This window comes from Manacus vitellinus, unplaced genomic scaffold, assembly GCF_001715985.3.
Source record: "Manacus vitellinus isolate BGI_N305 unplaced genomic scaffold, ASM171598v3 scaffold_0_pilon, whole genome shotgun sequence".
Lineage (NCBI taxonomy): Eukaryota > Metazoa > Chordata > Aves > Passeriformes > Pipridae > Manacus > Manacus vitellinus.
In genome coordinates this window covers 57,060,949-57,077,581 of record NW_021938789.1, presented here as the reverse complement: position 1 = coordinate 57,077,581, position 16,633 = coordinate 57,060,949, and the positions used below count along the sequence as shown (strand labels likewise).

Sequence of the window (16,633 nt, the reverse complement as noted above, 5' to 3'; positions counted from 1 at the left end):
TTGTTTGAATTTATCTCATCTAATAATGTGAGCAATAAAATATATGAAACATCAGTCGCACCTATATTATTATAGAACTGAATGTGAAGTTCTGGGTGTTCAGTGTTAGCAGATTGTTTGAATGTATCATTAGGTAGTAATAAGATCTGCAGCTTTCAAAGTGCAACTGATATGTTCTTCCTAACAGGCTAACAGAGTGTAATGATTCATATAGGAAAGAATAAACCTACATTTTAATATTCAAAAAATTCTAATTTAGAAGAGCTTGCACAAGTTGTCAAAACCCCCACAATGAAGAGTTAACGGTTCCTACTCATCTGCAACGAAGTCTATTCTAAAGACTTCATTAAAGAAGGAAGCTACAGATGGCAAATTATGGTAGCTGTAAAATAAGTTTCCTCAGGGACACTTGGAAACCTTGTGGTTTTCATTTTTTTATCAGGGAAAGTGATGGTCAGTGTCAACAAAATGCAGTTTGATATTTTTTTTGCTTTTCTCTACAATTTCCCTCGTTTGCTTATGGGATTTTTTGGGGTGTGGGCTGTTTGTTTTTTGATGTATGGGGTTTTTTTTTCCTTTTCAACTGCTATGTCAAATAAAAGTGGACACCCTCCTTGATAGAACTATTATCATTGTAGGGCTATTGATGTTTCAAAGGAAAATGTTTTTCCAAATGGTTTACTGAAGCTCATCAGGAGCGGATAAAAGAGATCTAGAGCAAAAGGAAAAAGGTTGTATGTTAGAGCCCTGTATTTCTATTAGATGAGAAGGCAAGGATTTGACATTTATTCTTTCTGGAATTGGAGTAGTTTCTTTCCCAACAATTTCTTATTTTACCTGGACAGAAATTGTAGTATGCTAAATTAGAATTATCGCTTCCTAGTGTAGTAGTTAGTCAAAAGGATTGTGTACTGGAGTAGGGTATTCATTTAAATCTCTAAGGACTTTATTGAGACCTTAATATATGTATCACACTGTCTCTGCATATAATGCCAAAAGGATTGTTATTAGTTTTACGTGAAAAGGATCACTGGATTGCAGATCTGCTACTCTGGAAAAGGCTTTTCTGCTGCTGTGTAGTTACCATCGGGAGTACAACAGCCAGCGGTAGAAGCTCTTGGGGTTTATGTAAGGTTTCTGCTTGGGAATACCAATAGGTCTTGGGTGCAGTCCTTCATATTCATAGTTTAGAATATTTGACTGATTTTGTGATTCATGCTGCTTCTCTAGTTTACTCAGTTCTTTCCACTCTGAGCCCTTTTGAGGACATTATGCTGCATACTGAAAGTGTTTGAAAAGGGATGAAAAGAGACCGTTTGTAGTTACCAGTTGCTGCTGAAATATTTCCTACTGTAGATGACGAAAGGGAAACTTGTGGATTATGTCTGCAACTTAGAAGTAGCAGGAATCTGAAGAGAAGTAGGAAAGCAAAGATTGATTACACCAATGCATAGAGAGAAACCCTTATATCTTCAGGGTGTGATGTGATTTTTGGTGACTAACATAAATAGCTTGAAGTCAACAGGGCCTTGTTAGAAGCACTGTGCTTAAATGAAGTCTTTTAATTCATGGAAGGCTAAACTCAATGTTGTATCAGAAATGAAAATGTGTTTTAGATCTCTCCATCTCATGCGTTGAAGTTGACGTATTTATTCTGATATTAATGGAGAGAGGAAACTGCTAAGTATGTGGAGAATAATGATAACTCTAAAAAAAGAGGAAAATTACATTGGGTTTATACTTGCACAGACAATTTTGTAAGGAAGAAGAAATGAAATAACAGGAAGGAGTGAAATAATGTAGTACAAGTCCACAGAAGTGAAACTAACAATTTTCGGTAAATTCAGTGCACATTTACCCTTAATACTTATTTGCAAGTATGTTGCCATGATTTTTTTGTCACAGTTTAAAACTGAAACAAGTAAAATTTTGAAGAGAGCCTAGAGGCTATTATGCACTTTAAAATATTTTGTTAAATACTGTGATATTAGTTGTAATGTAAATAATAACTGAGAGATCGCTGTAGGTTGTTTGGATCTACAATCCATCATTGTCTTCAAAAGTCTTAAATTATGGAAAATATTTATAAATTTCAGTTATAATTGATTTATTAGTAGCAATTTTATTTCAGATTTCCCCAGGGAATAGATTAACTGTCTATAGTTTTCTCTTAAATTGTTTAAAATTTCTCACTGCCCAAAAATGGTGTGAATTTTAAAGTCAGCTGGCAAATTACTGAGAGAAGGATTCTGGTAGTCTTTTTAGATGGTCTGTCAGAAGAAAGAACCAAGCATCATGTGGCACTAGCTCTTTGTGTAATTCTTTGTGCAATCCCCATGGTGCAGTGGAACTGAGAATTTTTAAGTGTCCATCAGAGATGGTCACTTCCTTCTCCTGAACCTTTTACCTACACAGTAACAGCCTCATGACTGCTACCTCAGATGAAGAATCATTTCTCCCATGACCATGTGTCCATCTCCACATGATGAGCACTGGGCACCAGCTCCATGCCAGCACAACCTGATGAAAGGCTGAACTCTATTGTAAAGCCACAGCCTGCATATGAGTAGTTTGTGCTTGGAATACGGTTTTAATCTTTTCTTTGGGGCTTAATTTATTCTTCTCCAAGCCTTTAATAAACCAAATATAAGTATCTGACTGGACAGTAACAGTTTTCAGAGTAAAGAGAGGCCAGCAAGTCCAGCCCTTTCCTAACAACTTGGAAAGCAAATAGTGTTCAGAGTTGCAAGGGTAGAAAACATATTACTTATGCATACTACTGTTCCTTTTGAGTGTGCTTGGCATACTGCCAAGTATACTGGTTTATTTTAGGACTTTCAGGCCCTCAAAAATTCCCCCCATCTTAAGCAATAGGCATGATGTGGTCTTCAGCAGCAGAGGTGAATTTCAAATGCTATGTGGGGCATAGCAGAGAAGGGATACTTAAAAAAGGGACTGTGGAAAGAGGATTGTCTCACCACCTCTGGTGGATGGCTTCCTTCAAAGTTGAGGTCAGATCCCTCTCTTAACACCCAATCTTACAAACTTCTCTGAGCCACAGGATGAGAAGGCCAAATTTTTCAAGGCAGGCAGTTAAAAGAGGGAATCACAGAATGGTTTGGGTTGGAAGTGACTTTAAGATCATCCAGTTCCAACTCCCTGCCATGGGCAGGGACACCTTCCACTAGATCAGCACTGCCCAACCTGGCCTTGGATGCTTTCAGGGATGGGGCATCCACAACTTCACTGGGCAACCTGTTCCAGTGCCTCACCACCCTCCTACCAAAGAATTTCTTCCTGGTATCTAATCTACACCTGCCCTCTGGTGGTTTGAAGCCACCACTCCTATCATATCCTATCATCACGTGCTCTTGCAAAACGTCCCTCTCCAGCTCTCTTGTAGCCCCTTCAGGTACTGGAAGTTGCTCGAAGGTCTCCCCGAGCCTTCTGTTCTGCAGGCTCAGCAACCGCAGCTCTCTCAGCCTGTCTCCACAGGAGGCTGGACGCAGCACTCCAGGTGGGGTCTCACCAGACCGGAGGGGCAAGAATCCCCTCCCTCGCCTTGTTGGCCGCGCTGCTTGTGATGCCAGCCCAGGACAAAATCGGCTTCCTGGGCTGCGAGCGCGCCTTGCCGGCTCACGAGCAGCTTTTCCTCCAGCGGAACCCGCGGGTCCTTCTCGGCGGGGCTGCTCTCGCCCCGCACCTCCCTCCTCGCCGGAGAGCGGGCAGGACCGTGCCCGTGCCCGGTTGCGCGCAGGTGCGGGAGCGCGGTGCCCGCCGCGGCGGGCGGGCGAGCGGGGGCGCGCACGGCGCGGAGCGCGGCGTTCCCGCGCTTTGTGGCGGGAGAGGAGCGCGGAGCGGCGGCGGGGCCGGCGCTGATGTCACCACTGCGGCGGGAGCTGCCGCCGCCCCGGGCCGCTGCAGCCCCCCTCCGCGCCCGGCGGAGCGCGGGTAGGCGGCGGGCCCCAGCGAGGGGCTATGCGGCTGCTGCTGTGCTGCTGGCTGCTTCCACCGCCGCCCCTCCGCCGGTGCCCGCCGGTGCCCGCGGGGCTGCGCCGTCGGCCGCGCGGCCGGCATGGTGGCGCCTGATTCGGGCGCGTGCGAGCGTGAGCCGCCCCCGCAGCCCGCCGGGCCCGCGCCTTTGTCCCGCGCCGGGAGCATGTGGGTGAACCCCGAGGAGGTGCTGCTGGCGGAACGCGCTGTGGGTGACGGAGCGGCCACCCCTACTTCATCCTGCAGAGGAGGAAGGGGCACGGGCGGCGATGGCGGCGGCGGGGGGACTGGCGGGTAAGGGCGGCGGCGGCGGGCCGGGGTCCGGGCGGCGGCGGTGCCCGCGGGCGGGGGGTCCCCAGGGGATGCGGGGGCGCTCCCCCATCCTGCCCCTCTCCCTCCCGGTGCCCGGGCTGGGGGCGCCCCGTCGGTGCTCAGGTGCGTGGGATACGCCAAGGTTCCCGTGAGGATTTATGCACTGGAGCTTTGTGGGGTGACCCCCGCCCCCCCCCGGTGTCCAATGGCTCCGTACATCGGGCTGTGACTTGCCCAGATTCCGGGAGCGTTTTGTTGTTGAGCCTCTAACACGCCTTCTTTAAAACGTTTTAAAGACCGTGTTGTAACTCATAAATTAGAAGAGATTTGCTTCGGCTTCTCCGTATTCTCCACGATGTCCTTGTGAAGTATGTTCCCTGAATGCTTTTGTTTCCGACTGCTGGCAAGTGGAGACGCTTTTGTAGATGTTTGGGTCATAAGCATCTAAGCCTCGATAGTACTGTGCATATCCATTTGTCAAGACCTTCCACCCTTCTTTAGGCAATGTATGTACACATCTGCATATTGGGGATACAGGACCCAATGGTACTTCCATTGGTACATTTTCGTATACTGGAGATACAGAACACAGTGGTGTTTCCACTGGTACTTCTTGAATTGGTACAGAACAGTCAAACTCATTCTCTGAAAACCTGTGCTTTCTTCTTTACCCACTTCCATGACAACTAGTACTTCAGACTAAGCAAAGTAAACATATGGACTACATCTGTATTTGGTTCAAGGTCCTGTACATATTTACCAGGAGATTAAGCGTTTCTTCGGTCTTTGAATGCTCTATGGACTTGTAAACAATTTATAATCTGAACTAAAGCATTGCTGTGAAGTGTGTTTTTGTGTAGACTGCCAAGGTCTTCAGTCTACTTCAGTGTTGTGTGTTGATAAACCACCTCATTTTTGTGTGGGAAGTGACCAGCAGCTACTACAGATTTTTAATTATTTTTTAAAATCTTTTGAATTATGGACAGAGTTGTCAAATCAATAAAAAGACATGTTGTGCCTTAAAAGTTCATCCTTGCTCTATTTACTGAGAAATTCTTTTCATGGATTGCCCCCTGGCCTTTTAAAATCTGACAAGGCATTCTTCTTACCTTTCTGACTTTGTTATCTTTGAATTAGAGATCATTTGAGATACCTGTCTGTTTTCCAGTCATTCCTCAGTTATTGGGGCAACATGTTGAGAATTTAAGAGTTTTTTCCTCAACCTGTTTGCACAGTGCATATATACCTAAGTCTTCTTGCAGTTGTTTGGTTGGTGATACCACTGTACAGATGGAGAGATTACTTCTGAAGATTTTGTCCTTGAGTGGGAGTAGGATTCATAAATGTGCAGGGTTTTTTGTGAAAGCCAGATAAGCCAGCAGCATTTGGTAGAAGTTCAGAATACAGAAACAGTTCTTTGTTTCTGCATTTCCCCCCTGCCCCTTGGAATGTAAATATTTGTGCACTGTAGCCATTATTTTAGTTTGTGAATGAAGTCTGTATAGTGAATATTGTTTAGGTGGCAAAATTTCTATGTGTATTTTGAAAACTGCTTTCCATGTAGCTTTTACTAGTTCCTGTGCTTTGCCTGGAATTGCAGCAGCAGTGGCATTGAGGTAGTAGCAATAAGGCAACTTCCAGGGGGTTTGTTTGTTTGCACAGAGAAGAGCCGGAAAAATGTTGTACTTTTTCCAGTATGTTGCCAAAACCGTAACTAATCAATCCCCCGTTATTAAATTATTGGTGCTGTCAGTATTTAAAGGGCTGTACGGGAACTTGTTAGACCACGTGCTAAAATGACAAGAATTTTTGACACAGTGGTCAATAGAAGGTGGGAGAGGAAGGAAGGAAGGATAAAAGAAGGAAAGAAAGACGGGGATGTAGAGTGTGCAGGCCAGTCACAGGTCGGCAGGCACAGTAATAAGTGGAACTTGCGATTATTTGTTTTTCATGGAAATACTGGAATTTTACACTGGTTGTTCTAACAGCTGTGGTCTGCCCATTGAGGGCCCAGGCAGGTAGAGAAAACCAGTGGGTTGTTGCCAGTAGGAAAGACTGGTTAAAAGCAAGGTATCGAGGGACCTAGCTGATCCTGAGGGTTCAGAATAAATAAATCTGCTGAAAAGGTAAACTGGATACGTAATTTGCAGCAATGATAGCATTTAGGATGACCCTGTGGAAGTTCTGTAGATGATATGATACTGTTCTTGTGACAGAGTGGGAGGTTATCTGATCAAAAGTAAAGAAACAGGAATAAAAAAGAACCTTTTATGAATGGTGGGTTAGGGTTTTTTTCTCCTTAATTGTCCTTTTTGTAGTGACATAATGCTGAAATTTGCTCAGATATAGTCTAAAAAGTTATCCACCCATGAATGTGGTATAAAATCTGGCCTGGTTGCTCTGTGGGAAACCAGCTTATATGTCCTTGAAACTGTCTAGAAATATTGTATGCAGGATTTTACACTGTGGTGGGGATGGCCTGAATTCATATATGCGAGAGAGGATGTAAATACAGCTGTCCTTCATTTTTTATTTTTTGATCTAACATTTTCTGACTTGTACTCCTTCGTTATTGACTCTTGAAGTCGTTTGTCTTGAATTGTAGAATGACATTTGACTTTCAAATTGATGAGACTATGGGGTTGATGACATTACCTGTTTTCACTGTGTAACTTAAGCAGTGGGTAGACAATGAGAAGCATTGATTTTTCTGGCAGAGCCCTCAAATCTAGATTTGCTGTGAAACTACCCCATCAGCAAACTGATCAGGGTTAAATGTGATGCCCTTCTCTTCATCCCTGATCATGTCAGGTTTCAAAGAACTTTAGCTGGGGCTGCTCTGTAATGCAGCTGAAGGAAGAGACAAAGTGCTTTCAGGTGGGTGAGTGAAAATGAGGGGGGAAGACTGGGGACAGACCTCTTGGGAGGTGGATTGGAATGCTGTGACTCTGAAAATGCGTCTGAAAGGTGTGAAATATCTGCCAGGGTCTCTGTGTTACCCGTCTTCCATCACTTAACTACCATCTCACCCGAGCAAAGTCTGGAAGGCCTCATCTTTCAGGTCTTTTGACACATCTCAGTTTAAAAACAAGTATTTTGTATAGCCTTGGGGGTGGTGAAAGTAATTCCTGTTGGCTTTGTGTTGGAACAGAAGAACAGTGCTGGTGTTATCTGTTCTCCTGGATCCACTCTGAGTGCCATCCTTTGCAGGAGAAGGAGTATCAGTTGCCTTGGGGGAAGGGGTGAAAAATCAGCCCTTTTACACTGGTTCTCTCCTCTTGACCTTCATTTGTGTAACTGTTGAACTGAGAAACACTGTTTAAATGCTTGTTTGGACATTGGAGACGCTTCTTCCGCTTATTTTAATATTGTATTGTAACAAGTTAGAAGAATTAGGATGATCTTTTTATGTGTTAAGGGAGTGATGATTAGTGAGCCCACAGAAGTCATCTCTGCTAACAAAGTGTATTTGATCAATAATTTTTTCAGAGACACAGCTTTTCTGCTAAAAGTCTTACTGAAGTAAGGTCTCTACTCATTTAAATTATTTTATCTGTGTCGGCACAACTTTTCTTTGTAAGCATGGCTTAACTGAAGGGTTGCTTGGGTTTTATTTTCCTTTTAACAAAAGGAAAATAGGAAAGACTTGTGAATTGGATTTTAAATTGGATTTTCATAGCTATTCTGCAAACTCACATTATCTTGCATCATTGCATTAATCTTCCAGGACAAGAACAAAAAAAGTGTATTTTGCTGCTTTAAAAGTACTTGATGATTGATGAACTTTCTCCTAAATTAAATTGTTTCATGCATTCCACATAATGCCATGCCCGTGTATTGCTTCTCTGTGACCTTTGCTCAAGAGTTTCATCTTCCCTTTGTTCACCAACAGGGAAAAAAGTATTTTCTTTCCTGTTATTAGTTTTCTCAAAGGTGCTGGATGTTTTTAACCTTCTCTCCTTCATACATATTCTGCTTGCTTCCCCGGGTAGCCTGGTAGTTTGGCCTACATGAAATAATTCCTTTTCCAGAAGAATCTGATGTATTTATTTACACAGCAGCCTGCATGTGCTGAAGCAGAGGTATTTGGAGAGAAGGTGAACCCAGATCTCTACCATCATTTGGGCCCTGTGCCCTGTATGATAGTACTACTTTCACGGATGTAAGGATCTTGAACACGCTGTAAAGTTTATAAACAACTAAAAGGCTCATGTTTTTAAGCATGTCTTGCATTCAGATGTGACAAATAGGTTTAAAAATGTCTCTTAACTGCTTTCTGCTATACTGGGATAATGTTTCCCAAACTCTTCTGCTTGGAAACATTATTGAAAGGAATTAGTGAGACTAACAGTGGATGGCAGAGCAATGTATTCACTTGGAGCTTACAGGAAGAGAGACTGAGGGTGTGGTACAATTAACTTGTGGCTACTGTGCTCCTTTTGCATGTGTACATTTGTGGGTGAAGTAGAGATGAATTCTAAGTCATTTTGTTTAAAGTGTTATTGTAAGATCTCTTTGAATCCCAAGGCAAATAAATTGTTCTTAACTTGAAAGAACTGTTTTGGGGAGTGAATTATTTTGCAGACAGGGTATATTTATACTTACAGCTGGGACAGTGCATGTGTGAGGGATGCAGTAGGAGTTTATAAGTTTATGAGATGTTGCCAAAGATGATTCAAATGTTTAAGCAGAAGAGAGCAGATGGAAATTTGCTGACTTCTGGTGATAAAAGAATCTGATGAAGTACTATCTTTCTCCCCAGACATTTTTGCAAAAGGAGTTATTGTTTAATTTCCACATTGGAAGGGCAGAAAGGAGGGGTTCTGAGCTTGGCTGGCTGATGTGAGCTTTCAGTGTCAGATCTAATACAATTTTTAATACTGTGACAGTGTTCTGGCTTGAAAGACTTTTCTGCAGCCTTGCTGAACAACACAATTAGTAGATCAAGTTTGGAGATAAGATTCTGTCTTACTCTCAACCTGTCAATTCAGAGGGTTGAGGAAGAGGTTGCTTGAAAAACCTGTTTTTATACTTAAGGTTTAGAAAGTCTTTTGGCCAGCGTATCATCTGCCTGAACAAAGGATGGTACATGCCTTAGCAAACTTGTTAACTCTGCCCTTGTTGCCTCAAGCAGTTAAAATTTTGCATGTCAAACTTGGTACATTTGAGTAGAAGGTGTGTGCTTTTTCTGATACTTGAAATGTAGTATTTATCAAAATGGATGCAATTAGCATAACCAGTAGAGGTGGCCAGCTCTATCAGCTTTTCATGTTCATTTCAGCTCGTGGAGTGCAAACCAGCCTCTTTTGCTCCACTCTGTCATTTGGCAGTACCCCAAATCTGCTCTGATGCTTCTGAGCTTTTCCTTAGGATCTGCTGTGGGTGTGTTTTGCTTTTTCACAGTAGTGGATTTCCATTTCAAGAGAACATGCAGATGTCTAGGGTTGAACTGCTGTTTGATTCACCAGTCTTTCTGTCGAATTCCCAGATGCTTTCCCAGTTCCTCAGTTGGAAGGTGTCTCACTTCCTACTTAAAGGTTCTCTTGATCTCCAGTTCTTGCAGCAGGGCACTGTTTGCACAGATACAGGGCCTGAGATGTTGCTTGGTGTAGCTTTGCTTTCCCTGCTGTAATGCTTCTTGGTCAAAGACTTTTCTTGAATGATACTTCACCTTTTACCATGTGAGCAGTGTGACCCATCAAGGCTTCTGAGCTGAGCTGCCCTTTGCCATTTTTGCCTTCTGAAATAACGTTACTTGTCATGTGGAATTCCAGGATGGCCTGATGTTTCTCCTGTTTGTAGGAAACCCTGTTGGAAATGTCACACAGGATCACAAAACAGTAAGCAATAAATGTCTAGGCCTCTTAGTAATTTTCTGCATTATGCCAGAGTTTGTGTTGCTTGCAGGATTTTTGTTATTGCTCTTTAGTCCCACACTGAAAGGTGTAGAAGAAGTAGCACTTCTTCACATCAGTTTCCATATTTCCATCCCTCCACTGTCCACTTATGAATCCTTGTAAGAATATATCTTATTTCACAGAGGTTCCTGTAATAGACAGGAGTTGTCCCTGCCACCAATGCTATTGAAGTATGATGATACAAAATGTATAAAGAGCTGTAAGCATTTGGCTGAAATCTTGCTTTTCTTTCCCTCTTTGATCACTAATCATCCTTCTGTTGTCTGATCAGTGTTGATATTCAGAAATTTCATATGCATTTTTGCCTTTAAATCTGGTACTTAGGTAGGCTTAGGTTCTGGAGGACTTCTTGATAACCTTTCCATTTGTTTTCTTTTCAGAAGAATGTTTCTAAGTATTTTCTAGGTCTGATTTCTGATTATTTTTTTTCTGAAGTTTCCAAGTAGGGATATATGAATTCGTTCTACAGCAGTAGTTTTAGTATCACCCAGTAATTTTTAAATTTCTTTTATTGTTGTTCTTTCCTCACAGTCCCATCTTATGCTTTCCCTCTGCCTTTTCCAGTATTTTGTTAGCCAGAGTTACTGAGATTTTTTTGTTCAGCATCATTGATTTCTCTGGTAAAGTGCCTCCTCTGATAGCTTATTGAAATCTCACCTATCAGCAGGTATTCAGTCAGAACAGTTAGAATTTAAAATTAGCTTTTTCTGAAACTATTGCTTCTCTTCAGGTTTAGCTTGTATTTGACCATGCTGTGCTTCAGAACTGTTCTTAGTTAAAGCTGAGTTTACTGTACACACTTCAGTTCTCAATTTATACCATTGATTTCGTTGACTAGATTCAGTTTGCAGTAATTTTTCTTGGGTTAGCAGTGGTGATGTTTGTTTGCGTTTTTTTCTGTTTCATTGGGGGTTTTTTGTTTGGTGGTTCTTGGGAGTTTTTATGTTTGTTGGTTTTTTTTTGTTTGTTTTTGTGGTTTTTTGGTTGTTTGTTTTTTTGTTTGGTTTTTGTTTTGGTTTTCTGTATTTATTTTTATTTGGTGGTGTTTTTTGTTTTTCTTTCTTTTTCGTTAAATGGCTCCTCCTCACTTGATTTGTTCATTAGTCTTACATAGTTTCTCTGAATGGTGTATTGGTACACATGTACTTGATTTTGCTCTTGGATGAAATCTGTTTAATTTGCTTATGCTACTCTGAGAGAATGGGATACTTAAAATAAGTAGTTTTGAGTGAAATTCAGTGATTTCACTGCTGCTTTGGTCAGTGATACTTGACACTGCTTTTCCTGAATGTTTTGGGGTTTTTTTTTACAGATTTATGAATAATTGTTTATATCAAACCAAAAGTAGTATAAAATTTATTTTCTTCGGGACTGTGAAATTATTTGTTTGAGGTTTTGTCCAAATATCAGTTTTACTCTGTGTTGTAAGCTTTCACATACCTGTAACTGTCCAGCATATCTTGTCAGTGCTCATCTCTCTGTGTTTTCCTACTTTTGCTGGGTTTTGTTTCAGTTAAATTCTGGTGGGTTCATTTCTGGGAACTTACTATTTGGATGTATTCTTGTGGGAGTTCTTTGCCTGGACTTTACATCACCTGCAAAACTGAACCTCGGTGGACATTTATTTTGGTTTTTTTTTTAAATTCTTTTGCTTTGTGCGTATTTATCTGTATGTAATGGTAGATACAGAATGTAATGCACATTCTGGTTTCTTCTCTGTTACAGAGAAAGCCAGCAAAGGTTTATAAGCCTGAGATTCTTTAAGTATTGTTTAGTAGATAACACTGACAAATGTGGTTACCCTTACACTGCTTAGGGCCCTTCAGCTTAGCAGAAGTTACCAAAAATTCTAAAAGATGGAAGTCTGAGCCCAATGAGATTTAGGTTTGAGTTAAGATACAGATTTTTTACAGGGATGGTCACAAGTTGTTAGGACACCTTGACAAGTGTTGTGGTAGTAGTTCAACTGCTGATCACTTTTACAGTTGTTAAACTTGTAGGCTGGATGAAAGCTTTAATGTTTGTTACTGCTTTATCCCTCAGTAGTCAAACCGGATCATCACATTGGCCTTTCCTGAGCTTTCTTTTTTTTAAAGATTAATGGTTAGGTTTTCTGTCTTCCCTCATTTGTGTCCATCAGTCTGAAGACAGAAAAAGCAAGTACTGTCTTTGCTGCTTTTCTGGCTAAATGTCAGTAGAAGGGACAGTTCATCCCCAAAGTCCATTGCACTGAACATGTTCGAAAAGTTGTGTGTAAAGGAAATGGTGGCTGGACAAATCAGTGCTCTATAGAACTGCATTAGTAGAAAGAGAGAGCAACAAAGGCAGACACTGGAGAAAACTTAACAAATCTTAGTTTCAACACCTTATGTTGAGAGGAAAAATTTCTTTTTCTTGATTCCACATTAGATGCCCATGTAAGCAAATGCTATATAACCCACATGGGAAGACAGTTATGAAATAAGTCTTTAGAGTTTATTTTACCTTTGTTTATGTGAATGAACACCTGTAAAAAAACCCTAACCCTTCATAAAGTTTCAAGGGCAGTGTTCACAATGAAGAGGTTATATTCCTACTTTTGTGGGTATCATTACTAGTATTGAAAGTTTAACACTGTAATTATTTTTGAGTGGTTTATAATATTTACTATTCATATAGGCTTTCCCATGAAATTAAATCAAACAGAACTGACCCTCCCTGTTAAAAGGATTTGTCCATAGTATTATCCATGGAGTTCAGATGGTTGCTCTAGGTTGAGTTTTGACAGACAAGTAATTGGATGATCTCATCCTGTAATAACAAATGAGGGCTAATCACATGAGCTGCCTTGAGAAAGAATGGAAGAGTAATGATTCATTATAGTCACTAGGAAAAAACAATAGCTTATGCTATGTATTCTTATGAGTTATTGTTTTTATAGTCCAGGAAGTAATACTTAAACTTTAGGAAGAGTTTATTCATTGTCCATGAAATCAATATAAAACTGAATGCTCATGGTGCAAATATGACTTAAATCAACTCTATTGATTGAGGCTTTCTTGGAAATCAGCTGACATCTACAGTCTAAATAGGTCCCTTGGGTGTTCCAGGTTTATGACCAGAGCTCATTATGTGTCCATCACTTCAGTGGAAGGAGAAGGAGTCATCATCAGCATACTTTAAATACTGAGAACCTTTTAAGCAGTTGTGTTTCTGATTCAGTGCTGGAATGTCACGATGCCTGTTCTGAAAAGTTCTTACTGCTGGCACATGTGACGTTGCAAGTTTTCCTAATTGCAGTGTTGAGCTCCTACACAAATAGGCTGCTGGCATCCATGAGACTGTTTGATGATAGCTCATGAGCGTGGCTCCAAGAGTCAGTCTGACCTGTACTACATAGCTCTTCTGCAGGATATGCTTTTGTGTTTGCGTGCTAAAAACACGTATGCTCTTTGTTTAGGCATTTTTTTTAGATAAAACACTCCTAGCAGAAGGTGTTGTGAGAGACTGTCAGGCTGTAGATTGTGTTCATGTAGATCTGGGAGAAGGATACAGCAGGGCAGGGCTCTGCTGCTGGGAGTCGGGTGAATAACACATTTGTAATCTGGCAAACTGGGGGAAGGGAGGGTGTCCCTGCGTGGCAACATTTCACAAAAACAGTGATACCAACTGCAGAGTGACCTCCTTCCAGCTCTGGGCAGGGTGTGATACAAGGTGGCCCCATGTCACTGAGGAATGGATGTATCACAGGTCTCTGAGGTGTGCTGAAAGCACCTCTGCTCTGAGGTTAAAGCTGAATTGGAAGCATCGCTGTCTGATACCATCCCAGGCTTTTTCATGGTGTTTGCTGTGCAACAAAGCCGTGGCTGCTGGTAACTCTTAAGCTTTGAAATGCCATTATTTATTACAATTCATTGGCTTCAGTGTTTTAATAAGGTGTGCTAGAGGTAATACATAACCCAGATCCTCACTGTTGGTTGGATATGTAATCCAATTTACTCTGAGAGCCCGGTGTATTTTAGCAGGAAAAATGCCGAAGGCTCACAGATATAATTGTAACATTGCTGTCAGGGGGACTGTAGAAAGGTGATAAAGACTCTTTAGTCTTTGTCTTAATTTTATTTAAATTAAAGTGTGACTTTCTATGAAAGAGGGTTAGTGTTGTTCTAAGAAAATCCTTTGGTACTAAAAAAGATTGTTCATGCGTACAGTGCATAAACTGCCTTTTCCTTTAAAACCACCAGCAATCGATGCTTTATAAAGCAACTTTTTTGTGAAAGATAGAAGAATTATCACTAGCTATACTTTAAAAGAAAGAAAATAAAGAGGGAGAAGTATTCCTGCAGCAAAGATCTGTGCCATGGATATCCAAACAATCACAGATATTGTGACTTACTTCAGGTATTTGAGTCCAGTATGTGTGCTTTCAGTGGTAACTTGCAGTGTACCAGGTTGATTCTACAGCAGATCATCCCTTGATTTCATTACTGTTTGTGGGCAGTTTGTAATCAGTCTGGACTGTAAGTCATGTGGAATGCTGGTCTCCCAAGAGCAGGGAGTGCAGTGGTGCTTGGAAACATCTGAACTGGCCGAAGCAATTGGCTTAGTTTTCACACCAGAATGACCTACCTTTCCAGAAAATATTCTTTGGTGAGATAGAAATAATTTGACTTAAAAGGAGTCTGTGTTATGCAGGAGGTCAGGCTTCATGTGATCGTAATCCCTTCTAGCAAAAAACCAGGTTGAAAATCGGTTGCTAGTGTAAGGATACAAGAAGAGAACATCATAATTTAATGTGTGAATACAGACTACTAGTCTGTACACTTTCTGCAGTGGTTACAGGCTCCCCCTCCAGTTTATGACTAAATGTGAGCCACCACTGAGTGTGGTCAGATAAGTAAAACGTAGTGTGATATCTTCCTTCAGCACAAATTGCATCAGGTAACTGAACCCCTTTCCAGTAATTCCCTCCAGTGCATTGGTTGTCCTTCCAGTAACATGATGCAAGAGCAATTTCCCAGGCCCCCAGCCAGTTGTGGCTTTGTATTCCCTGGTTCCAGGTATTACATATCACTGGTTTTCCTCTGCTAATGTCTATGTTTTACAGAAAACAAAGAGAATATTGAGACATTTTCAGGACCTTTACTTTAGAATTCAAGTTTGCAAAAGAGGAACCAGACTATACAAAAAAAGTTGTGTCAAACAAAATGACTTTATCCCTCCCTTTTCCCTGTATTGGTATGGTTGCTCTAGAAATTTGGCAAGTGTGTCTCATGGGACTATTCCTTGATATATGGTTGCTTGTGCTTTAGTGCCCTCAGGATTGGGGCTGCTGTAAGTTAGACAAATGTTAATCTTACAAATTATACCATGTGCTTTATTTAACCTTTGCTCATGACAACATCACACTTCAACAAGGGCTTGCAGATCTAGTGTTCTTACATTGAGAATTTCTTCCCTTATTTCAGTATCTAGTCAGAAACCTGATGAAATAATGGGAAAAAAACTTGCAATCAGTATAGTCATGTGATTTGATGCCTGGGTAATTTACTGGCTCTTGCCCAAAGGCCTGTCTAATCTAAGGAATATGATTCCTTGTTTCTGTTCTGTTTCTATAGAAACTTTCAGACTACTTAATCGCATCTGAAAAGGTACTTGCTCTATGAAGGATTAATGAACACTATTAAAACACTGTTAATAGTCTTGTGTTTTTTAATTTTCGTTTCTACTTCATGTAGAAATTCCCCAAAGAGATCATCAGCATGAAATGCTGTGACTTCATTCTGGTTGCATCACGTCTGCATTGCAAAAAACCCCCAGCCAAAAAACGAATACCCAAACCCAAAAAGCCAGTGCTGACCTAACAATGCAAAACAGAACAGTTCCTGAAGGAGGGCAGACAGGTGTAGCTGCATGACTGCACAAGGAAATATTAACTGGTTTTAATGTTATAAAAACACATAATTTATTTTTTTTAAATATCACACGTATCATCTATCAAAATAGTTATGTGATGATAGAAGTAAGATTTTCCTGATAAAATGTCTGTTGCAATTATCTTGGTAAGCTAGACTTTGAATTTCCATGGGATCTTCTGGAGTTCTGTGAATTTTCTTCCTTTAACCTCACTACACAGTTGTTTCCATGTCCTGTTTCCACTGCTGAAAAGCCCCAGGGCAACACCTACTTACTGCACCACTGGAAAGTATTATTTGTTTTCTTTTCCTTTCCTACCTCCCATCTGTTGTTTCAGTGCTGGCTTGTCTCTTTTGTTGGTGGTTTGTTTTTTTTTTTATAGTGATTTCCACGTTTCTTTCAAGAAACGTGCTTTATCTTACAATGTTCAGTGGCACAGGGGGCTGCTCCTCTCCTGTCTCCCATATCCAGGTAGGATGGGAAACTCTTCTGAACTTAATGCTGCTGCACCAAGT

At 41.1% G+C, this 16,633-nt stretch overlaps 1 protein-coding gene across 2 annotated transcripts in view; it reads left to right on the top strand.

The window, feature by feature from the left end:
* The first annotated feature begins 4,093 nt into the window (after positions 1–4,093).
* Positions 4,094–16,633, top strand: part of TBC1D9 (TBC1 domain family member 9) — a 52,451-nt gene continuing 39,911 nt past the window's right edge. For both annotated transcript variants that reach the window (XM_029962293.1, XM_029962284.1), the window contains exon 1: positions 4,094–4,287. In XM_029962293.1, the coding sequence (XP_029818153.1) occupies positions 4,263–4,287 (25 nt within the window). In that variant the 5' untranslated portion in view covers positions 4,094–4,262. The remainder of the gene's footprint in view (positions 4,288–16,633) is intronic.